Source organism: Platalea leucorodia (assembly GCF_965183815.1).
Source record: "Platalea leucorodia genome assembly, chromosome: 32".
NCBI classification, from domain to species: domain Eukaryota; kingdom Metazoa; phylum Chordata; class Aves; order Pelecaniformes; family Threskiornithidae; genus Platalea; species Platalea leucorodia.
Genome location: NC_138854.1, coordinates 181,122 through 198,047, shown reverse-complemented (window position 1 = coordinate 198,047; position 16,926 = coordinate 181,122). Strand labels below are relative to the sequence as shown.

General features: G+C 59.6%; 1 protein-coding gene and 1 long non-coding RNA gene across 2 annotated transcripts; one reads left to right on the top strand and one right to left on the bottom strand.

The window, feature by feature from the left end:
• Positions 1 to 3,419: 3,419 nt before the first annotated feature.
• On the bottom strand, positions 3,420 to 6,624 carry LOC309601328. The gene is made up of 3 exons (XR_014230548.1): positions 6,376 to 6,624; positions 4,894 to 4,968; positions 3,420 to 3,854 (listed from the first exon to the last, which is right to left on the bottom strand). It is a non-coding gene; the product is annotated as an uncharacterized lncRNA (long non-coding RNA).
• Positions 6,625 to 6,826: 202 nt separating this feature from the next.
• ARMC5 (armadillo repeat containing 5) lies at positions 6,827 to 16,248 on the top strand (the record flags this gene model as incomplete). Its single annotated transcript, XM_082334298.1, has 7 exons — positions 6,827 to 7,103; positions 8,096 to 8,203; positions 8,853 to 9,675; positions 10,055 to 10,536; positions 11,090 to 11,222; positions 12,624 to 12,858; positions 13,191 to 16,248. 7 exons carry the CDS (start codon positions 6,827 to 6,829, stop codon positions 14,967 to 14,969), a joined length of 3,837 nt encoding a protein of 1,278 aa, XP_082190424.1. The 3' UTR covers positions 14,970 to 16,248.
• Positions 16,249 to 16,926: the final 678 nt, after the last annotated feature.

The following is a 16,926-nucleotide window of genomic DNA, read 5'->3' as shown; positions in this document are numbered from 1 at the left end:
AGTTTCACTGCCCAAATGCAGGAGAAGAGAGGGAAAGAGAAAAAGCAGTGGGAAAGTCAGAGGGACACAGAGAAGAGATGTGGGACAGGGAGCCAGAAAATGGGATGCTGCAAACAGGAGAGGGATGGGGAGGAGGACAACAGTGTAGAGAGAGCAGAGAGATGGAGGAATAAATAACAGAGGGAGCAGGAGAGAGAGGTGGAAGGGACCAGCAGGACAACAAGATAGAGACAAGACAAGGGACACAGAAAAATTCTAAAGGGGGTGGGGGGGTGGAAACGTAGGCAAGAAATTAAAAAATAGAAACAGCCCGATAGAGGTAGATGTAGAAAGAAAATTCTCAAAAAGCAACGGGGTGCAAGAAACATAGGCAAGAACTAACAAACAAATAGGGACAGGGAGCTAGAAAGAGGGAGATCTAGAAAGAAAGTGTAAAAAGTGACAGGGTAGAGGACAGAGAGGGAAGAATTAAGAGTTAGAGACAGAGATGGACAGAGGGAGACATAGAAAGAAAATTTTCTAAGTGACAGGATACAAGAATCATACACGAGAATTAAAAAATAAGTACATGGAGCTGCATAGAGGGAGACGTAGGAAGAAAATTTGAAAAGCAACAGGGCATAGGAAACACTGGCAAGAAATGAAAGAGAGGGGGAAAGGTAGCAAGAAAATTTAAAAAGCAACTGAGTTTGAGAAATATATGCAAGATTTTAACAAATAGGGATGGAGAAGTAGAAAGTAAGTTTCAAAAGCAATGAGGTACAAGAAACATAGGCAAGAATTAAAAAAATAGGGACAGGGAGCCTGATAGAAGGCAACTGTGGTGGGTTGACCTCGGCTGGCTGCCGGGTGCCCACCAAGCCGCTCTATCGCTCCCCCTCCTCAACAAGACAGGGGAAGAAAACACAAGAAAAAACCTTGTAGGTCAAGATAAGGACAAAGAGATCGCTCACCCGTTACTGTCACAGGCAAAACAGACTCAACTTGGGGTAATTAAATTTATTGTCAATCAAAATCAAGAGTAGGATAAGAAGAAATAAGAACAAATCTAAAAAACAGCCCGCTCCTTTTTCCTGGGCTCATCTCCATGACTCCTGACCTCCCTACATCCCACCCCCGAGCAATGCAGGGGGACAGGGAGCAGGGGCCGCACTCAGTTCATCACACATCATCTCTGCCGCTCCTTCCTCCTCGCGCTCTTCTGCTCCAGCGTGGGCTCCACTCCACGGGGCCGCAGGTGCTGCCAGGAGCCTGCTCCAGCGCAAGCTCTCCATGGGGTCACAGCTTCCTTCAGGCACATCCACCTGCTGCGGCGTGGGGTCCTCCACGGGCTGCAAGTGCATGTCTGCTCCACCGCGGACCTCCACGGGCTGCAGGAGGACGACCTGCCTCACCATGGCCTTCACCACAGCCTGCAGGGGAATCTCTGCTCCAGGAGCGCCTGGAGCACCTCCTTCCCCTCCTTCGTCACCGACCTTAGTGCCTGCAGGGCTGTTTCACACTCACGTTTTCTCTATCACAGCATCTGCGCAGCGGTTTTTTACCCCTTCTTAAACGTCCATCCCAGAGGCACAACCAGCATCGCCGACGGGCTCGGCTTGGACCGGCGGCAGATCCGTCTTGGAGCGGGAACTGGCTGCGCCGGACACGGGGGCAACTCCTGGTGTCTTCTCGCAGAACCCACAGCCCCTGCCAACAAAACCTCGCCATGTAAACGCATAAACAAGAGGGATCCCTTCCCAGCCGGAGAGGCAGGCTCTCTCTTGCCTGCAGCGGTCGGCCAGACGGCCTTCTGCTTCTTCTTTACCTTTCTCCAGCCTCTGAGGCCTCGGGGACAGGGAAAGAAGCAGCGGCGACCGTTATTACCATGGGTCGCCCCTGGCCGAAGCCCTTCTGCAGGGGCTTCTGGAGACGCTGCTCCTTCCCCGCGCTGCTGGTAACGGCACCCGCGTTAGGGGAGGATCCAGCCCACTTGAGAGCCAGCTTGTGGTCTTCACAACAGGGCTTGGGGGTGATGTGGGGCTACGGGACAGGCTTCAGGGGAGGTGCTGGAGCAGGGGGCAGCTGGAGGGGGCGAGCGGGCCCGGGGGGGAGCTCTGGCGAGTTGGGGAGTGCCCGGGGGGCGTCCGCCTCCTTCCCCAGCTCCCTTCTGTCAGCTCTCGGCGTTTCCTTACCGGGAGGCAGCACCGAGCGCGGCGGCATCGCCCCACATCGCCGGTACCGGCACCGGCAGCGTGGAGCAGGGGCCGCCAGGCACGGCGGTTAAAAACTACAGCTCCCGGCATGCCGCGGGGAGCGCAGCATGGCCGACCGGAAGCCCCGTGCCGCAAGACTACAGCTCCCGGCATGCTTCGCGGAGCCAACATGGCCGACCGGAAGCCCCGTGCCCCGGGACTACAGCTCCCGGCATGCCGCGAGGCGCAGCCCTCCGCGCTTTCTGGTCCTGCGGGGAAACCGTTCCCCCTCCGCCGCCGTTCCCCGCCGCCGCCGTTCCCCCGCCGCCGCCGTTCCCCGCCGCCGCCGTTCCCCCGCCGCCGCCGGTCCCCCGCCGCCCCCCCGCCCCCCCGCCGCGGTGTCGCATCGCTGTTACCGGCGAACGGCAGCGTGGATCCAATGGTGATGGGTGACGGGGGGGTGCCCGGGGGCCGGGCTGCCCCGGTCCCGGCGGTCTCCAGGGCCGGGGCCTGTCGCTAGGGGTGGGGTCGCCACCCAGATCGTCACCCCCGCCCCCAAACGATCTCCCCCTCCCCAAACCGTGCACCCCCAAATCATCCCCCTCCCCCCAGTTTCCCATATCCCCCTTCCCAAATCACCCCATCTGCCCCCAAAACTGTTCCCCCTGCGCCCTCCTGTGCACCCCCAAACGCTCACCCGCCCCCCCAAACCATCTCGCCCCGCCCCCCAGATTTCCCATCTCCCCCTTCCCAAATCACCCCCATCCCTCAAAACCACCTTAATGCCCCCTCAGACCTCCCCCCTCCCCAAATTTTCCATCTTCTCCTTCCCAAATCGTCCCCAAGGCCCCCCACCCCCCCCCCCAAAACTGCCCCCCAAACCCACCCCCATGCCCCCTACCTGGCTGCCGAAGCACAGGGAGCTGAGGGACTCGCTGAAGCCCCGCTCCAGGGGAGAGACGTTCACTACCATCGCCCTCGGGGGACACGCACACGGGGGTGGCAGTGGGGCCCCCCCAAACCCCCCCCGGCCCCTCACTCACACCTTGGCAGCGGGGGCAAACGCTGCCCTAGCCTTGCACCGCGGGGCTGGCTGGCTGGGCGGAGAGAAGCACGACGGTGCCAGCAGCAGTTTGGGGCCGCCGTAATGGCTGGTATTACGGACAGGGCAAATATCGCGTCCGCTCGGAGTACGGCGGGGAGCACGGCCCTCGGCAGCATCCAAAAGAACAGCACAGGCCGAAGGACAGCACAGCCGCTTTATCCGTACGAGCCCAGGATCGTGCATCAAGCAACTAGTTGCGCTATCGACTTAAAGCTGGTGGTAGACAACGACCCAGGGTACAAAGCGGGGAATTTTATCCCTGCCTTGTCCTCCTGGCACATCAAGGAGTGTGAGTGCAGTGAGCTGGCAAAGTGGAGCACACGCAACACCGAGCAGAGGACTGAGATTTGAAACTGGGATATTTTTGGCCTTTTTTCTTACCAACTGAAATAAGTACGTTCTGACCAAACCTTACGGAATAGGTCCGCATAAACCCAACAGCAGCACAATCTGCGTTTATTCCTCTCCGTGCCGAAAAGCCCTGACTGAGCCACGGTGAAAGGAGCATAATTGAGCACGTTGGTGTGTAGTATATTTATCTCAGCTGCAGCCCCGAGGCAACCCTGCATGAAGACCTGGAACAGAACCCATTACGAACATCACTGTCTGCAACCTCTTCGTTGCTCCCTGTCACTCAAGAACCACAGTCGGGTTCCACCCCAAACCTACAGACTTGAGCATTCTGCCGCCCTCAAGTCCTTTAGACATTCTGCTTTCAGTACAGATGATTCCTCTTTAGCCCTAGGTAATGTCTTTGACACTACAAGTCTGGAACTATTTTTCATGTATTTGCTATCCAACTCCTCAGCAAATCAGCGTAATACAGTCTGATGCCGCTCATTGCAAAGAAACTACCCAGCTCAGGTAGAGACTGTTAATCCTGGAAGCACTTACAACTCTTCGCCACGGTAAGCCCATTTTATTTACTCTCAGTAATATTGTCAAACAAACGTACAGGAGCAGAGCAGAAGTAGGTAACTTCCAGACAAACAGGGAAAATTTATATGACAATTTTATGTCGAGTATAATTGATGATTACCACTGGCCCTGCGCTTTTTTTTTTTTTTTTAACTTTAGTCTAAATCTCACCGTGAGCCTTTTTAACGTCTTTTTCTGTTGTACGTTGTTTTAAACTGAATGTAAGTACTAAAATAACTGTTTAGAATGCATCATCGTATTTTTATAACTTAAAATTATTTTCGCTCATCGGCAAGTACTTTTAGTTTGTGTTCGTAGCTGTGTTACAAAACTGAGCATCCATACCATTTTTTTCACTGTTCCGAGACCGACTTTGGGGACGTTTGTAGTAACATGAAAAATCTTTATAGAATTTAGACACGCTGTCATTTGTCAGGGTTCCAGGGCCAGAAGAGACCACGCGATCACCTGGTCTGACCTCCCGTATCCCATTTCACCTCAGCATCTCTCCACGCGTTCTCTGCATCTTCACGTCATTTTTACTGTCTGCGTGAACTGCTAACAGTTTTAAACAATTTGTATAGATGCGGAATGAGAAATTGCGCTACTACGTGTCATTACGTATTTAGGAAACAGAAGAGCCCTTTCACATGTTCGGCTTTAAATCGGAGAAAGAGCGAGCGGCGTGGTACATACCTGGCACCCCATCCGCGCCGACTCGCCTCCTCGGCTTTCAGGGCCCAGGCATCAAGAGAGGATTTGTGGCTTCACCTGAAAAGGTCAGAGAGAGGAGGTGAAAGCATCGCCGTGGGGATAATCCTGCTGCTGTAATTAGGGGCTCGCCATCTATCACTTCGACGGGACACAAAGCCCTTTTGCTTTTCACTCAGGGCTTCCTGAGCAGGCGAAGGCAGCCTACACCCCCTCCGCTCCTCTGCGGCCTGCAAAAGCTACTTGCGTTTGCTACCAGCTATTTGCAAAAAATAGCTATTTGCAAAAAAATATAGCTATTTGCAAAAAAATACAGCTATTTGCAAAAAATAAAGCTAAAAATAGCTATTCGCAAAAAATATAGCTACTTGCAAAAAATATAGCTACTTGCAAAAAATAAAGCTAAAAAGTTATTCGCAAAAAATATAGCTATTTGCAAAAAATATAGCTATTTGCAAAAAATAAAGCTAAAAATAGCCATTTGCAAAAAATATAGCTATTTGCAAATAATAAAGCTAAAAATAGCCATTTGCAAAAAATATAGCTATTTGCAAATAAAGCTAAAAATAGCTATTCGCAAAAAATATAGCTACTTGCAAAAAATAAAGCTAAAAATAGCTATTCGCAAAAAATATAGCTATTTACAAAAAATAAAGCTAAAAATAGCTATTCGCAAAAAATATAGCTATTCGCAAAAAATATAGCTACTTGCAAAAAATAAAGCTAAAAATAGCTATTCGCAAAAAATATAGCTATTTGCAAATAAAGCTAAAAATAGCCATTTGCAAAAAATATAGCTACTTACAAAAAATAAAGCTAAAAATAGCTATTCGCAAAAAATAAAGCTAAAAATAGCTATTCGCAAAAAATAAAGCTAAAAATAGCTATTCGCAAAAAATATAGCTATTTGCAAATAAAGCTAAAAATAGCTATTTGCAAAAAATAAAGCTAAAAATAGCTATTCGCAAAAAATATAGCTACTTGCAAAAAATAAAGCTAAAAATAGCTATTCGCAAAAAATATAGCTATTTGCAAAAAATAAAGCTAAAAATAGCTATTCGCAAAAAATATAGCTATTTGCAAAAAATAAAGCTAAAAATAGCTATTCGCAAAAAATATAGCTATTTACAAAAAATAAAGCTAAAAATAGCTATTCGCAAAAAATATAGCTATTCGCAAAAAATATAGCTACTTGCAAAAAATAAAGCTAAAAATAGCTATTCGCAAAAAATATAGCTATTTGCAAATAAAGCTAAAAATAGCCATTTGCAAAAAATATAGCTACTTACAAAAAATAAAGCTAAAAATAGCTATTCGCAAAAAATATAGCTATTTGCAAATAAAGCTAAAAATAGCTATTCGCAAAAAATATAGCTAAAAATAGCTATTCGCAAAAAACAGCTAAATATCGCAAAGAAGCTATTAGCTATCTGCAATAGCAAAAGCTATTATTTTTGCCTCATTTACCTTTATTTTTAATCATCGTCTCGTCAGGCCGCGAAGCGGGTCAGAGAGGACAGCAAGGCGGGCGGCGGAGAAACCACCCACCCGGTTTTCTGCGAGGGTGATTCCCCGGGGGTGCCCCGCTTCGGAAGTCTGCCGGTCACCAGTGCTCCCAGTACGGGGTCACCCGCGCAGCCGGTGCTCCCAGTACGGGGTCACCGCTGCTCCCAGCGCAGGCCCGCTCCGCCGGGCGGGCGGACTGCATTTCCCGTCATGCCCCGCTCCGCGCCCGGCGCCGCGGTGCGCCCTGGGAGCTGTAGTCCCGCCCCCTTCCGGCGCTCTACGCCACGCCCCCGCCACGCCCCCCGGGGCGGCCTCCGTTTCCCGTCGTGCCCCGCGGCGCGGGGCCCTCCCGGCCGCCGTCCTTCTCCCTGCGCTCCTGCCCCGCCGGGCCGGGCCCGCGCCGGGCGCCGCCATGTCGGAGCCGCTGGGCTGGTGCGTGGAGGCCGTGCGGGCGGCGGCCGAGCCGGGGCTGGCCCGGGCGCTGCTGGCGCTGCGGACCCGCCACACCCGGCGGCCGGGAGGCGCCGCTCGGTTCCGGGAGCGGGGGGGACTGGGGCCGCTGCTGGAGTTGTTGGGGCCCGAGCGGCCCCGCCGCACCCTCGACCTGGCCCTCAGCGTCCTGGGGAACTGCTGCACCGAGCCTGGCTGCCGCCGTCAGGCCCGGCGCCTCGGCGGCGTCCCCCGCCTCGGTGAGTGCCGGCGCCGGCAGCTTCTCGGGGGAGGGAATGGGACGCCCCCCCCCCCAAGGAATAGGACAGCCCAGAGCATTCCCGCCCCTACCGGGAATGGGTCTGGATCCCCCCCCATAGGGGGAGTGGGACAGCCCAGCCCCATACTGGGAATGGGTCTAGATCCCCCCCCCCATAGGGGGAGTGGGACAGCCCAGCCCCATACTGGGAATGGGTCTGGATCCCCCCCCATAGGGGGAGTGGGACAGCCCAGACCCCTGCCCCTGCTGGGAATGGGTCTGGATCCCCCCCCATAGGGGGAGTGGGACAGCCCAGCCCCATACTGGGAATGGGTCTGGATCCCCCCCCCCATAGGGGGAGTGGGACAGCCCAGCCCCATACTGGGAATGGGTCTGGGTCCCCCCCCCATAGGGGGAGTGGGACAGCCCAGACCCCTGCCCCTGCTGGGAATGGGTCTGGATCCCCCCCCATAGGGGGAGTGGGACAGCCCAGCCCCATACTGGGAATGGGTCTGGATCCCCCCCCCCAGGGGGAGTGGGACAGCCCAGCCCCATACTGGGAATGGGTCTGGATCCCCCCCCCCATAGGGGGAGTGGGACAGCCCAGACCCCTGCCTCTACTGGGAATGGGTCTGGACCCCGACCCCCCCCACCCCCTGGAATGGTTCAGTCCAAGCCCCATTGAAGGCAACTGGAGAATCCTGAACCCTGCCCCGGTGACCCCCGACCTGTCCCTGAGGGTGTCCCCCTGTCCTCATCTGTGACCTTGTCCCTAACCATGGCCTTTGACCCCCGACCTGTCCCTGAGGGTGTCCCCCTGTCCTCATCTGTGACCTTGTCCCTAACCATGGCCTTTGACCCCCGACCTGTCCCTGAGGGTGTCCCCCTGTCCTCATCTGTGACCTTGTCCCTAACCATGGCCTTTGACCCCCGACCTGTCCCTGAGGGTGTCCCCCTGTCCCCAGCTCTGACCTCTGCCCTCTGTTCCTGCAGTGGCCTTGCTGTCCTCGCCGGGGCCAGAGAGCGTGCAGAACCGGGTGGCCCGCACCCTCGCCAACCTGGCACTGGAGCCCGACGGTGCTCGGGACGTCCTTGACGCCGGTGAGCAGGGTCCCCGAGGGGGCCCTGGGTGTCCTCGGGGGTCCCCGGGGTCTGCAGGGGATGCGCGCGTGTTCCTGGGGATGCCTCGGGTGTCCCTGAGGCCCCCAGGGGTCCCTTGGTGGGTCTCCAATGTGTCCCTGAGGTCCCCAGGGGTCCCCTTAAGTGCTTTTGGGGGTCCCTTGGCTGTCCATGAGGTCCCCTAGGTGTTCTCAGGGGTCTTTTGGGTGTCCCTAAGGTCCCCTGGGGGGTCCTTTGTGTATTCTTGGGGTCCCTCAGGTATTCATGATGTCCCCGGGGGTCCCCAGCCCGTCCCCTAATGGGTCCCTGTCCCCCCAACGAGTCCCTTAGTGGCTTTCTCATTGCTGTGGGTACTGGGATGTCCTTGGGGTGTCCTCTGGCAGGTGCCATGTCCCCAGAGGGTGTCCCCAACCCGCGCCTCGATGCGTTTCTCATCACCGTGGGTAGCAGGATGTCCTCAGCCTGTCCCATAACACACCCATACGTCCCCACGGGGCGTCCCCAATGCCCTCCTTAACAGCTTGCTCATCTCTGGGAGCGCCAGGACATCCTTGGGGCGGCCCTTAATGGTCCCCATGTCCCCGAGGCTCCCTGCCTCTGCACCCTCTTAACTCTGCCCCTTCCCTTGCAGGTGCCGGCCCCCTCCTGGTGTCCCTGGCCGCCTCCTGTGGCACCCCCGAGTGCCTCCACAGTGCCGCCCGTGCCCTCCGCATCCTGGGGGCCGCTCCAGCACCCCGCCGGGCCCTGGGCCGAGCAGGGGCTGTCCGAGCCCTGGCCTCCCGCCTGGCCTCCCTCTCGCCGACCCACCCCGCCTGCCCAGCCGTCGCCCGAGCCCTGCGGGGTCTCACCGACAGCCCCGGCCCCTCGGCCGATGACGTGGCCCCCGCTTTGCCCGCCTTGGCTGCCCTGGCCGCCCACGCCAAGCGGGACCACCGCCAACCCGCCCTGGGAGCCATCGCCAACGCCTGTGCCCGCGCCCCGCTCCGACCCGCCCTGGGGGCCGCCGGAGCGGTGGAGGCGGTGACTGAGGAGGTGAGGAGGGCGTTGGCGTCCCCCAACGTCGCCGGTGCCACTGTAGCCGTCCGGGCACTCTGCCTGCTGTGCCGGGAGGCCGTCAACCGGGCGCGGGTACGGGCGGCCGGTGGGTTGGGACTGCTCCTGCGCCTCCTGGCCGAGCCCTGCGCCCGGCCATGGCGTCCCCGCGTCCTCCTGGCTTTGGCCGCCTTCGCCTACGACCAGGAGGCGTTGGTGACCCTGGAGGCCCGCGGCCTCGTCCCGCTGCTCGCTGACGTCCTGCGGGCCCGGGCCGACGAGGAGGAGGAGGAAGAGGAGGAAGAGGAGGAGGAGGAAGATGAAGAGGAGGAGGATGAAGCCGCCGCGTCGTGCGATCTCCCCCGGGAGCTGCCTGGCCCGCCCGGGGCTGGGGCAGCCGCCGGGAGCTTGCGGGGACTCAAGTGAGTGGGGAGGTGGGCAAACAGGCTTTTGGGGGGGGGGGGGGGGGCTGCAGGGTTTTGGCATCTCCTGGGGTGTCCCTGGGGGTCCCTTGAGGTCGTTGAGACCTTGAGGGGGGTCCCTGGGGGTCTTTGGGACCTTGAGGTGCTTCTTGGGGTCACCTTTGGGGTCCCTGGGGTTGGGGGGGGCAGCCCTGGGGTCACCCTCGGCGTCCTTGGCAATGGAATGGGGTTGCAGAGAGGGTCCCCAGCCCTTAGTGCCAGGGTGGGGTGGGCAAGGGGGAGGTCCAGGCTGTCCCTTAGTGACACCCTGGGGGTCCGGGACTGTCCCTGTCCCCCCGCCCAAACTGCTCAGCCCCCCCCCCCCCGTTTCTCCCCCCAGGTCCTGGCTCCTCTCTGAAGCTGCCTCCCCGCCACCCTCCCCCCCATCCTCCACCACCCCTGCCCACTGCCCCTCGCCCCCCCGCCGCCGCCTGCCCCCCATGGGGGCCCTGGCCCTGCCCCGGGAGGTGGGCGAGGGGGACCCCTGGCTCCCCGAAGCCCCCGCTCTCCTACTTTTGGGGCGCCTAGCAGCTACCGATGAGCCCAGCCGAGCCCTGGCCACTGCCCCCGTCGTTTCGGGGCTCCTCCGCTACCTGACGGGGGTCTCTGCCCCGGCCCCCCGGGCTGCCTGGGTGCTGCAGCGCCTGACAGGGCACCCTGCTTTTTTGGGGGCGCTGGTCCGGGCTTACGTCCCCTCCCTGCTCCGCTCCTGGCTGGTCCTTGGCCTCACCCCATCCCAGGCCGAGGAGCTCTCACGGCCCGGGGGACCCAGGCATCCGGCTGCCCCCCCTCACCCCCGCCAGGCACGCCTCAAGGAGCTGGGTGAGTTGGGGGGGCCATGGGGGGGTGGCTTCAGGGGGCTAATTGGGATCCCCAGGAGTCATGTCTGGCCTTTAGGCATCACCAGAGGTTCCCGGGGAGCCTTTGGGGGTCCCCGGGGGGTCCTTCTTGGCCTTTGGGGATCCCCAGGTGTTTCTGGGGGATTATTGGGGGTCCCTGGGGGGTCCTGGGTGGCCTTTAGGGGTCTCTGAGGTGTTGCCAGCGGGTTATTGGGGGTCCCTGGGGGGCTGTTGGAGGTCCCCGGGGGGTCCTGAGTGGCCTTTTCAGGGCTATTGGGGGGTCCTGAGTGGTCTTTCAGGAGGTTCCCAGTGGCTTTTGGGAGTCCCCATTTGTCCCTGGGGGGGCTTTGGGGGTCCCTGGGGAGGTCTTTAGGGGTCCTTGGAGTCTCTGGAGGGCTGCTGGAGGTCTCCAGGGGTCCCTGGGGGGCTGTTGGGGGTCCTGGGGGCTGTTTGGGGTCTCCTGGGCTGACCCTGGGGGGGCGTGGGGAGGAGGTGGGATCCTGTGGACCTGACCCCCCCCACGTGTCCCCCCCCAGGTGAGGGACTCCTGCGCAACCTGGGGGCTGCGGCAGCAGCTCCCTTTGGCGTGGGGCTGCTGACCCACATGCTGCGCTGCGGGGCCCCCCCGGCCCGCCTGGCCTGCGCCACCGCCCTGCCCCTGCTCACCAGGTACTGACCCTATAGAACCTGTAGGTTCCCTGCTACGGCGTCCCTGTGGCCCCCCGTGGCCCCCCAGAACTGGCCCGTAACTCACCTGGGGGGTCCCTCCCACATTCCCCTGCCAGCTGAGCCCCTATGTCCCCTATAGAGCTCTATATGTCCCCAACATACAGTGTCCCTGCAGCCCCCCCGAACCAGCCCCGTAACGCAGCCTCATGCGTCCCCCTGCACCCGGGCCCATAAGTCCTCTATAGAGCCCAATACATCATCTCTAGAGCCTTATATGTCCCCTAGAGAGCCCCTGCACCTCCCCTATAGCCCCTGTGGCCCTCCAGAACCGGCCCCATAATGCACCTGGGGGGTTCCCTCGCGGATTCCCGCTTGTTCACTTGTCTCCAGTGCTTATAGAGCCTCTATAGAGCCCCATAGGATCCATATGGGGTCCCAGAAACAGCCTGTAGATCCCGCATAGGTGCTCAGTATAGATTTCTGTAGCCAAGGCAGTGCATCCACTATATATTCCCTGTAGGTGGCCCTGTAGATCCACTACAGCCAATTTCACAAGTATTTCCTATAGATTCCCCATAACAAACCCTATGGATATTCTGTAGGTTGCCTCTAAGTGCCTCATAGTGAGTGCAATAATTTCCTATAGATCGCCTCTTGCTGGCCCTATAGAGCCCCTGTAAATCCTCTATAGATCACCTATAGGGCCCCTTGCAGAACTCCCACAGGCAGCCCCGTAGGTTCCCTATAGCTGCCCCATAAGCAGCCTTGTTAGTCCCCTATGGATGCCTCATAGGCGGCCCCATAGGTCTCATATAGATTTCCTACTTGTAGCCCTATAGTTCCTCTATAGATCTGCCTATAGATTTCCTATACGTTCCCCCTGGGTGGCCCCCCCATGTCATTGGCACGTCATTGACGTGTCATTGGCGTGTGCAGCCCAGTGTCCCCCGGGGTGGGGGGTGGCCCTAGACCCTATAGCATCCCCCACGGGTTGGCGTGACATCACTGGCATCGCGCTGGCATGACCCACAGCGTTGGCATCACGCTGGCGTGACCCATGACGTTGGCATCACCTACAACATCGGAGTCACGTTGCCATGACCGACAGCGTTGGCGTGACCTGTGATGTTGGCGTTGGCGTCACGTTGCCGTGACCCACATCATTGCCAGGACCCGTAGCGTTGGTGTCACGTTGGTGCGACCCACGTCATTGGTGTGACCCACGTTGGCGGCGTCACGTTGGTGTGACGACCCACATCGTTGGCGTGACTCAAGTCGCTATTGTCACGTTGGCATGACCCACGTTGTTGGTACGACCCTTGGCACTGGTGTGGCGTCGGCGTGACCCTCGGCATCCCTTTGCCGTGACGCTGGCATGACATGTATCCTTGGCACGTGCAGGCCAGCGTCCCCAGCGCGGGGGCTGCTGTGGGGAGGGGGGGCAGTGGCCCTGCTGCTCTCGGCGGTGGCCCGGGGCCCTGCCTCCCCCTACGAGCCCCCCCCGGCCTTCGCCCTCTACGCTGCTGATGCTATCGCCCTCCTGCGGGGACATGCCGGGGACACACCGGGGGACATCAGGGACGCGCCGGGGGATGGCGAGGACGCGCCTGGACACGCCAATGCCAAGGACCTGCAGGTACGGCCCCATGGGGTGCTGGGGACACGTGACGGGGTGCTGGGGACACATGGTGGGATGTCGGGGACGTGTGGAAGGGGACGTTGAGGATGTGGAGGGGGACGCTGAGTCTGCTGGGGATCGTTGGGGACACGGAGGATCGTTGAGCACCTGTGGGGACACCGAGGACCCAGCTGGGGACACCGGGATCGTTAGGGACTTGCGGGGACAGGTGTATGGGCATGTTGGAGGCATCGGGGATCCCTCGAGGACATCCAGATGGGGACCCACGGAGGGACGGTGGGAACGCCCACGGACTCACGGGTGCTCTTGGGGACATGGGGGATCCGCAGTTACACACAGACAGGGACAGCAAGGACCCATGGGGACACGAGGATGCCGAGGACCTGTGGGGACAGGCGGACAGACATGGGGACAGTGGTGACGCCCTTGGGGAGAACGGTGACCTGCAGAGACCTCTGGACCGACACAAGGACCTCAAGGACCCGTGGGGACACACAGACACCTTTGGGGACGCCGAGGACACCTGGAGACACGTGGATGGCCACGCAACCTCTCCTGTGGATGGACACGGTGACACTGGGGACGCACCAGGGTGCACCGATGGACATGGGGACCCGTGGGGACATGCGGACGGACTTGGTGATGCTGATGAGTCGTGGGGACCCACAGGGTCCCCATGTCCCCTGTCCCCTGTGACCCTCTACCCCCCACCCCTGCTGTCCCCTGTGTCCCCATGTCCCCAAGTATCTCCAGACCCATTTTCCCCAGGGTCCCCCTGTCCCCAAGTGTCCCCAAGGGCTGCTAAACGTCCACAAGCGTCCTCTTGTCCCCAGCTGTCCCCAAACCCTCCCAACCTCCATTCCCAAGTGGCCCCAAGACCCCCCAAATGTCCCCTACTATCCTCTTCTCCTCCACTGTCTTCAAACCTCCCCAGCTCATGTCCCCAGGTGTCTCTGAGGTCCTCCAACCCCTGTCCCCAACCACCCCCACGTCCCCAGGTGTCCAACCCATCTCCCCAACCATCCCTCTGTCCCCAAGCCTCCCCAAGCTCTTCCAACCCCTGTCCCCAAGCGTCCCCAAGCTCCTCCAACCCATCTCCACCACCATCCCCGTGCCTCCAGACATCCCCAGGGTCCTCCAACCCCTGTCCCCAAGCGTCCCCAAGCTCCTCCAACCCATCACCACCATCCCCATGCCCCCGGACATCCCCAAGGTCCTCCAACTCGTGTCCCCAAGCATCCCCAAGCTCCTCCAACCCATCTACACCACCATCTCCAGCCCCCCAGGCATCCCCAGCCCCCCCAGTCACGCATCCCCCTGTGTCCCCAACGTGTCCCTATGCCCAGACCCCCCACGACCTCCTCCTCCTCCCCAACGGCACCCACCCCGGGGTGCCAGTGGCCCGGGCGGCCCTGACCCAGGGGTCCCCTGTCTTGGGAGCCATGTTGGGGGGGGCCTTCGCCGAGGCCCGCCAGGCAGCGGTGGCCTTGGGCTGTGCCCCCCGCCACCCTCTCCTCCTCCTCCTCCATTTTGTCCATGGCTGCCGGGGCCACCCCAGGGATGGGTGTCCCCTCCTGTCCCCCCCCATGTCCCCTGCTGCTGCCGGTGCTGCCATTGCCTTGGCCCGCCGTTACCTGGTAGATGGCTTTGAGGGTGTCGTGGCCACTGCCGTCACCGCATCCCCTGGTGCCCTCTGGGCCTTGGCCGAGCGGTGGGGTTGCGCCCCATTGGCTGCCCGGGCTGCCCAGGCCATTTTGGGGGGGCTGCCCCACAATGTGGCCCCCCGCTTGGTTCGGGTGGCCCGGCTAGCCCGATGCCCCCCTCGCCTGGCCCGGGCCTTGATGGCTGCTGTGGCACCCCGGGGGGCCCAGCCCCACCTTGATATGGGGGAGCCATGGGGTGGGGGTGACCCCCTGCTGCGACCCCCTGGAGATGCTGATGGGAGCCTCGGGGATGTCCAGGAGGACCTCAGGGACCTGGAGGATGACTTTGGGGTCCCTTACGAGGACCTTGGGGACACCCAGGGAGACCTTGGCAATGTGGCAGACCCCTTTGGGGACCCCTTAGGTGAAGATGATGTGGACATGGAGGTCAAGGGGCCTCTCTAAGACCTTGGGGACCCCCAGCAGGATCTTGGGGACCCCTTTGGGGATCTTGGGGACCACTGCATGGGTGTTGGGGACCCCTTAAATGAAGACAAGGAGGACGTGGAGGTCAGGGACCTCTCTAGGACCTTGGGGATCTTCAGCAGGACCTTGGGGACCACTGCATGGGTGTTGGGACCCCTTAGATGAAGACAAGGAGGACATGGAGGTCAGGGACCTCTCTAAGACCTTGGAGACACCCTCGGGGACCCCTCTGGATGTTAGGGACCCCTTAGATGAAGATGATGTGGACATGGAGGTGAGAGGACTTCTTTAAGACCTTGGGGGCCCTTTTATGGGTCTTGGGGACCCCTTAGATGAAAATCAGGAGGACATGGAGGTCAGGGGACCTTTCTAAGGTCTTGGGGACACCCTGGAGGACCCCTTTATGGCTGTTAGGGACCCCTTAGAGATGAGAGGGATAAAGAGGTCAGGAGAGCTCTCTGAGATCTTGGGGACACTTTTAAGGACCTTGAGGAGATGGAGGACACTTCCACCTTAGGGAGGACTTTGTGGACTTTAAGGACATGGTGGACCTTCTTGGGGACCCATCTGTGGGTGTTGGGGACCCCTTAGATGAGGACAAAGAGGACATGGAGGTCAAGGGACCTCTAAGACCTTGAGAACACCCATTAATCTTGGGGACATGCTGAAGGACCATAGCGATTTTGGAGACCCCTTAGATGAAGATGAGGAGGACATGGAGGTTGAGGGACCCCTGTGGGGACCTCAGGGACCCCCTTGAGGATCTTGGGATCCTCCTCTAGATTTTAAGGCCTTTTTCCATGCTGAAGATGAGGCCAGGGAGGTGGGGGAGCCCCATGAGGATCTTGAGGGTCTCCTCTACATGTTGAGGCCCTTTTTGATGATGAAGACAAGGCTGGGGAGATCGCCATAAGCACTTGGGGACCCCCATGAGGACCTTGGGGACCTGCTTGAGGACCCTGGGGACCTCATCTAGATGTTGAGGCTTTTTTTGATGATGAAGATGAGGCTGAGGAGGGGGGGGGACCCCAATGGGGACCTCAGGGACCCCCAAGGTGGCACACAGGGTGGTGGCACAAGGGGAGGAGGCCCACATTTGGGGAGGAAGGCCCAGTTTCAGGGCACCCCCTGGGTGACAGGGGAAACCCCCGCAGGTTATGGGGCATCCCCGCGGTGTCAGGACAGGGCTGCTATGGGAGGGGTGCCTGGTTTCAGGTCGATTTCACGGGGTTTTGGGGTCGTGACTGTAGCGAAGGCAACGCACAATAAAGGCGATGAAACCGCTCCGGCATGGTGAGGACCCTGGCGTCCAGGCCCCCCGGTATCCCACAGACCCAGGTGCCTGTGCCCCCCTGTATCCCATAGGCCCAGGTGTCCGGGTCCCCCCGTATCCCATGGACCCAGATATCTGTGTGTCGTCCCCCCCCCCCCCCCCCCCGCCCCATATCCCACGGACCCAGCCGTCCGTGTCCAGTATCCCACGGACCCAGGCGTATGGCCCCCCCTGTATCCCACGGACCCAGCCGTCCGTGTCCAGTATCCCACGGACCCAGGCGTATGGCCCCCCCTGTATCCCACGGACCCAGCCGTCCGTGTCCAGTATCCCACGGACCCAGGCGTATGGCCCCCCCATATCCCACGGACCCAGCCGTCCGTGTCCAGTATCCCACGGACCCAGGCGTATGGCCCCCCCGTATCCCACGGACCCAGCCGTCCGTGTCCAGTATCCCACGGACCCAGGCGTATGGCCCCCCCTGTATCCCACGGACCCAGTCGTCCGTGTCCAGTATCCCACGGACCCAGGCGTATGGCCCCCCCTGTATCCCACGGACCCAGCCATCCGTGTCCAGTATCCCACGGACCCAGGCGTATGGCCCCCCCAGTATCCCACGGACCCAGCCGTCCGTGTCCCCCCCAGCATCCCACGGACCCAGGC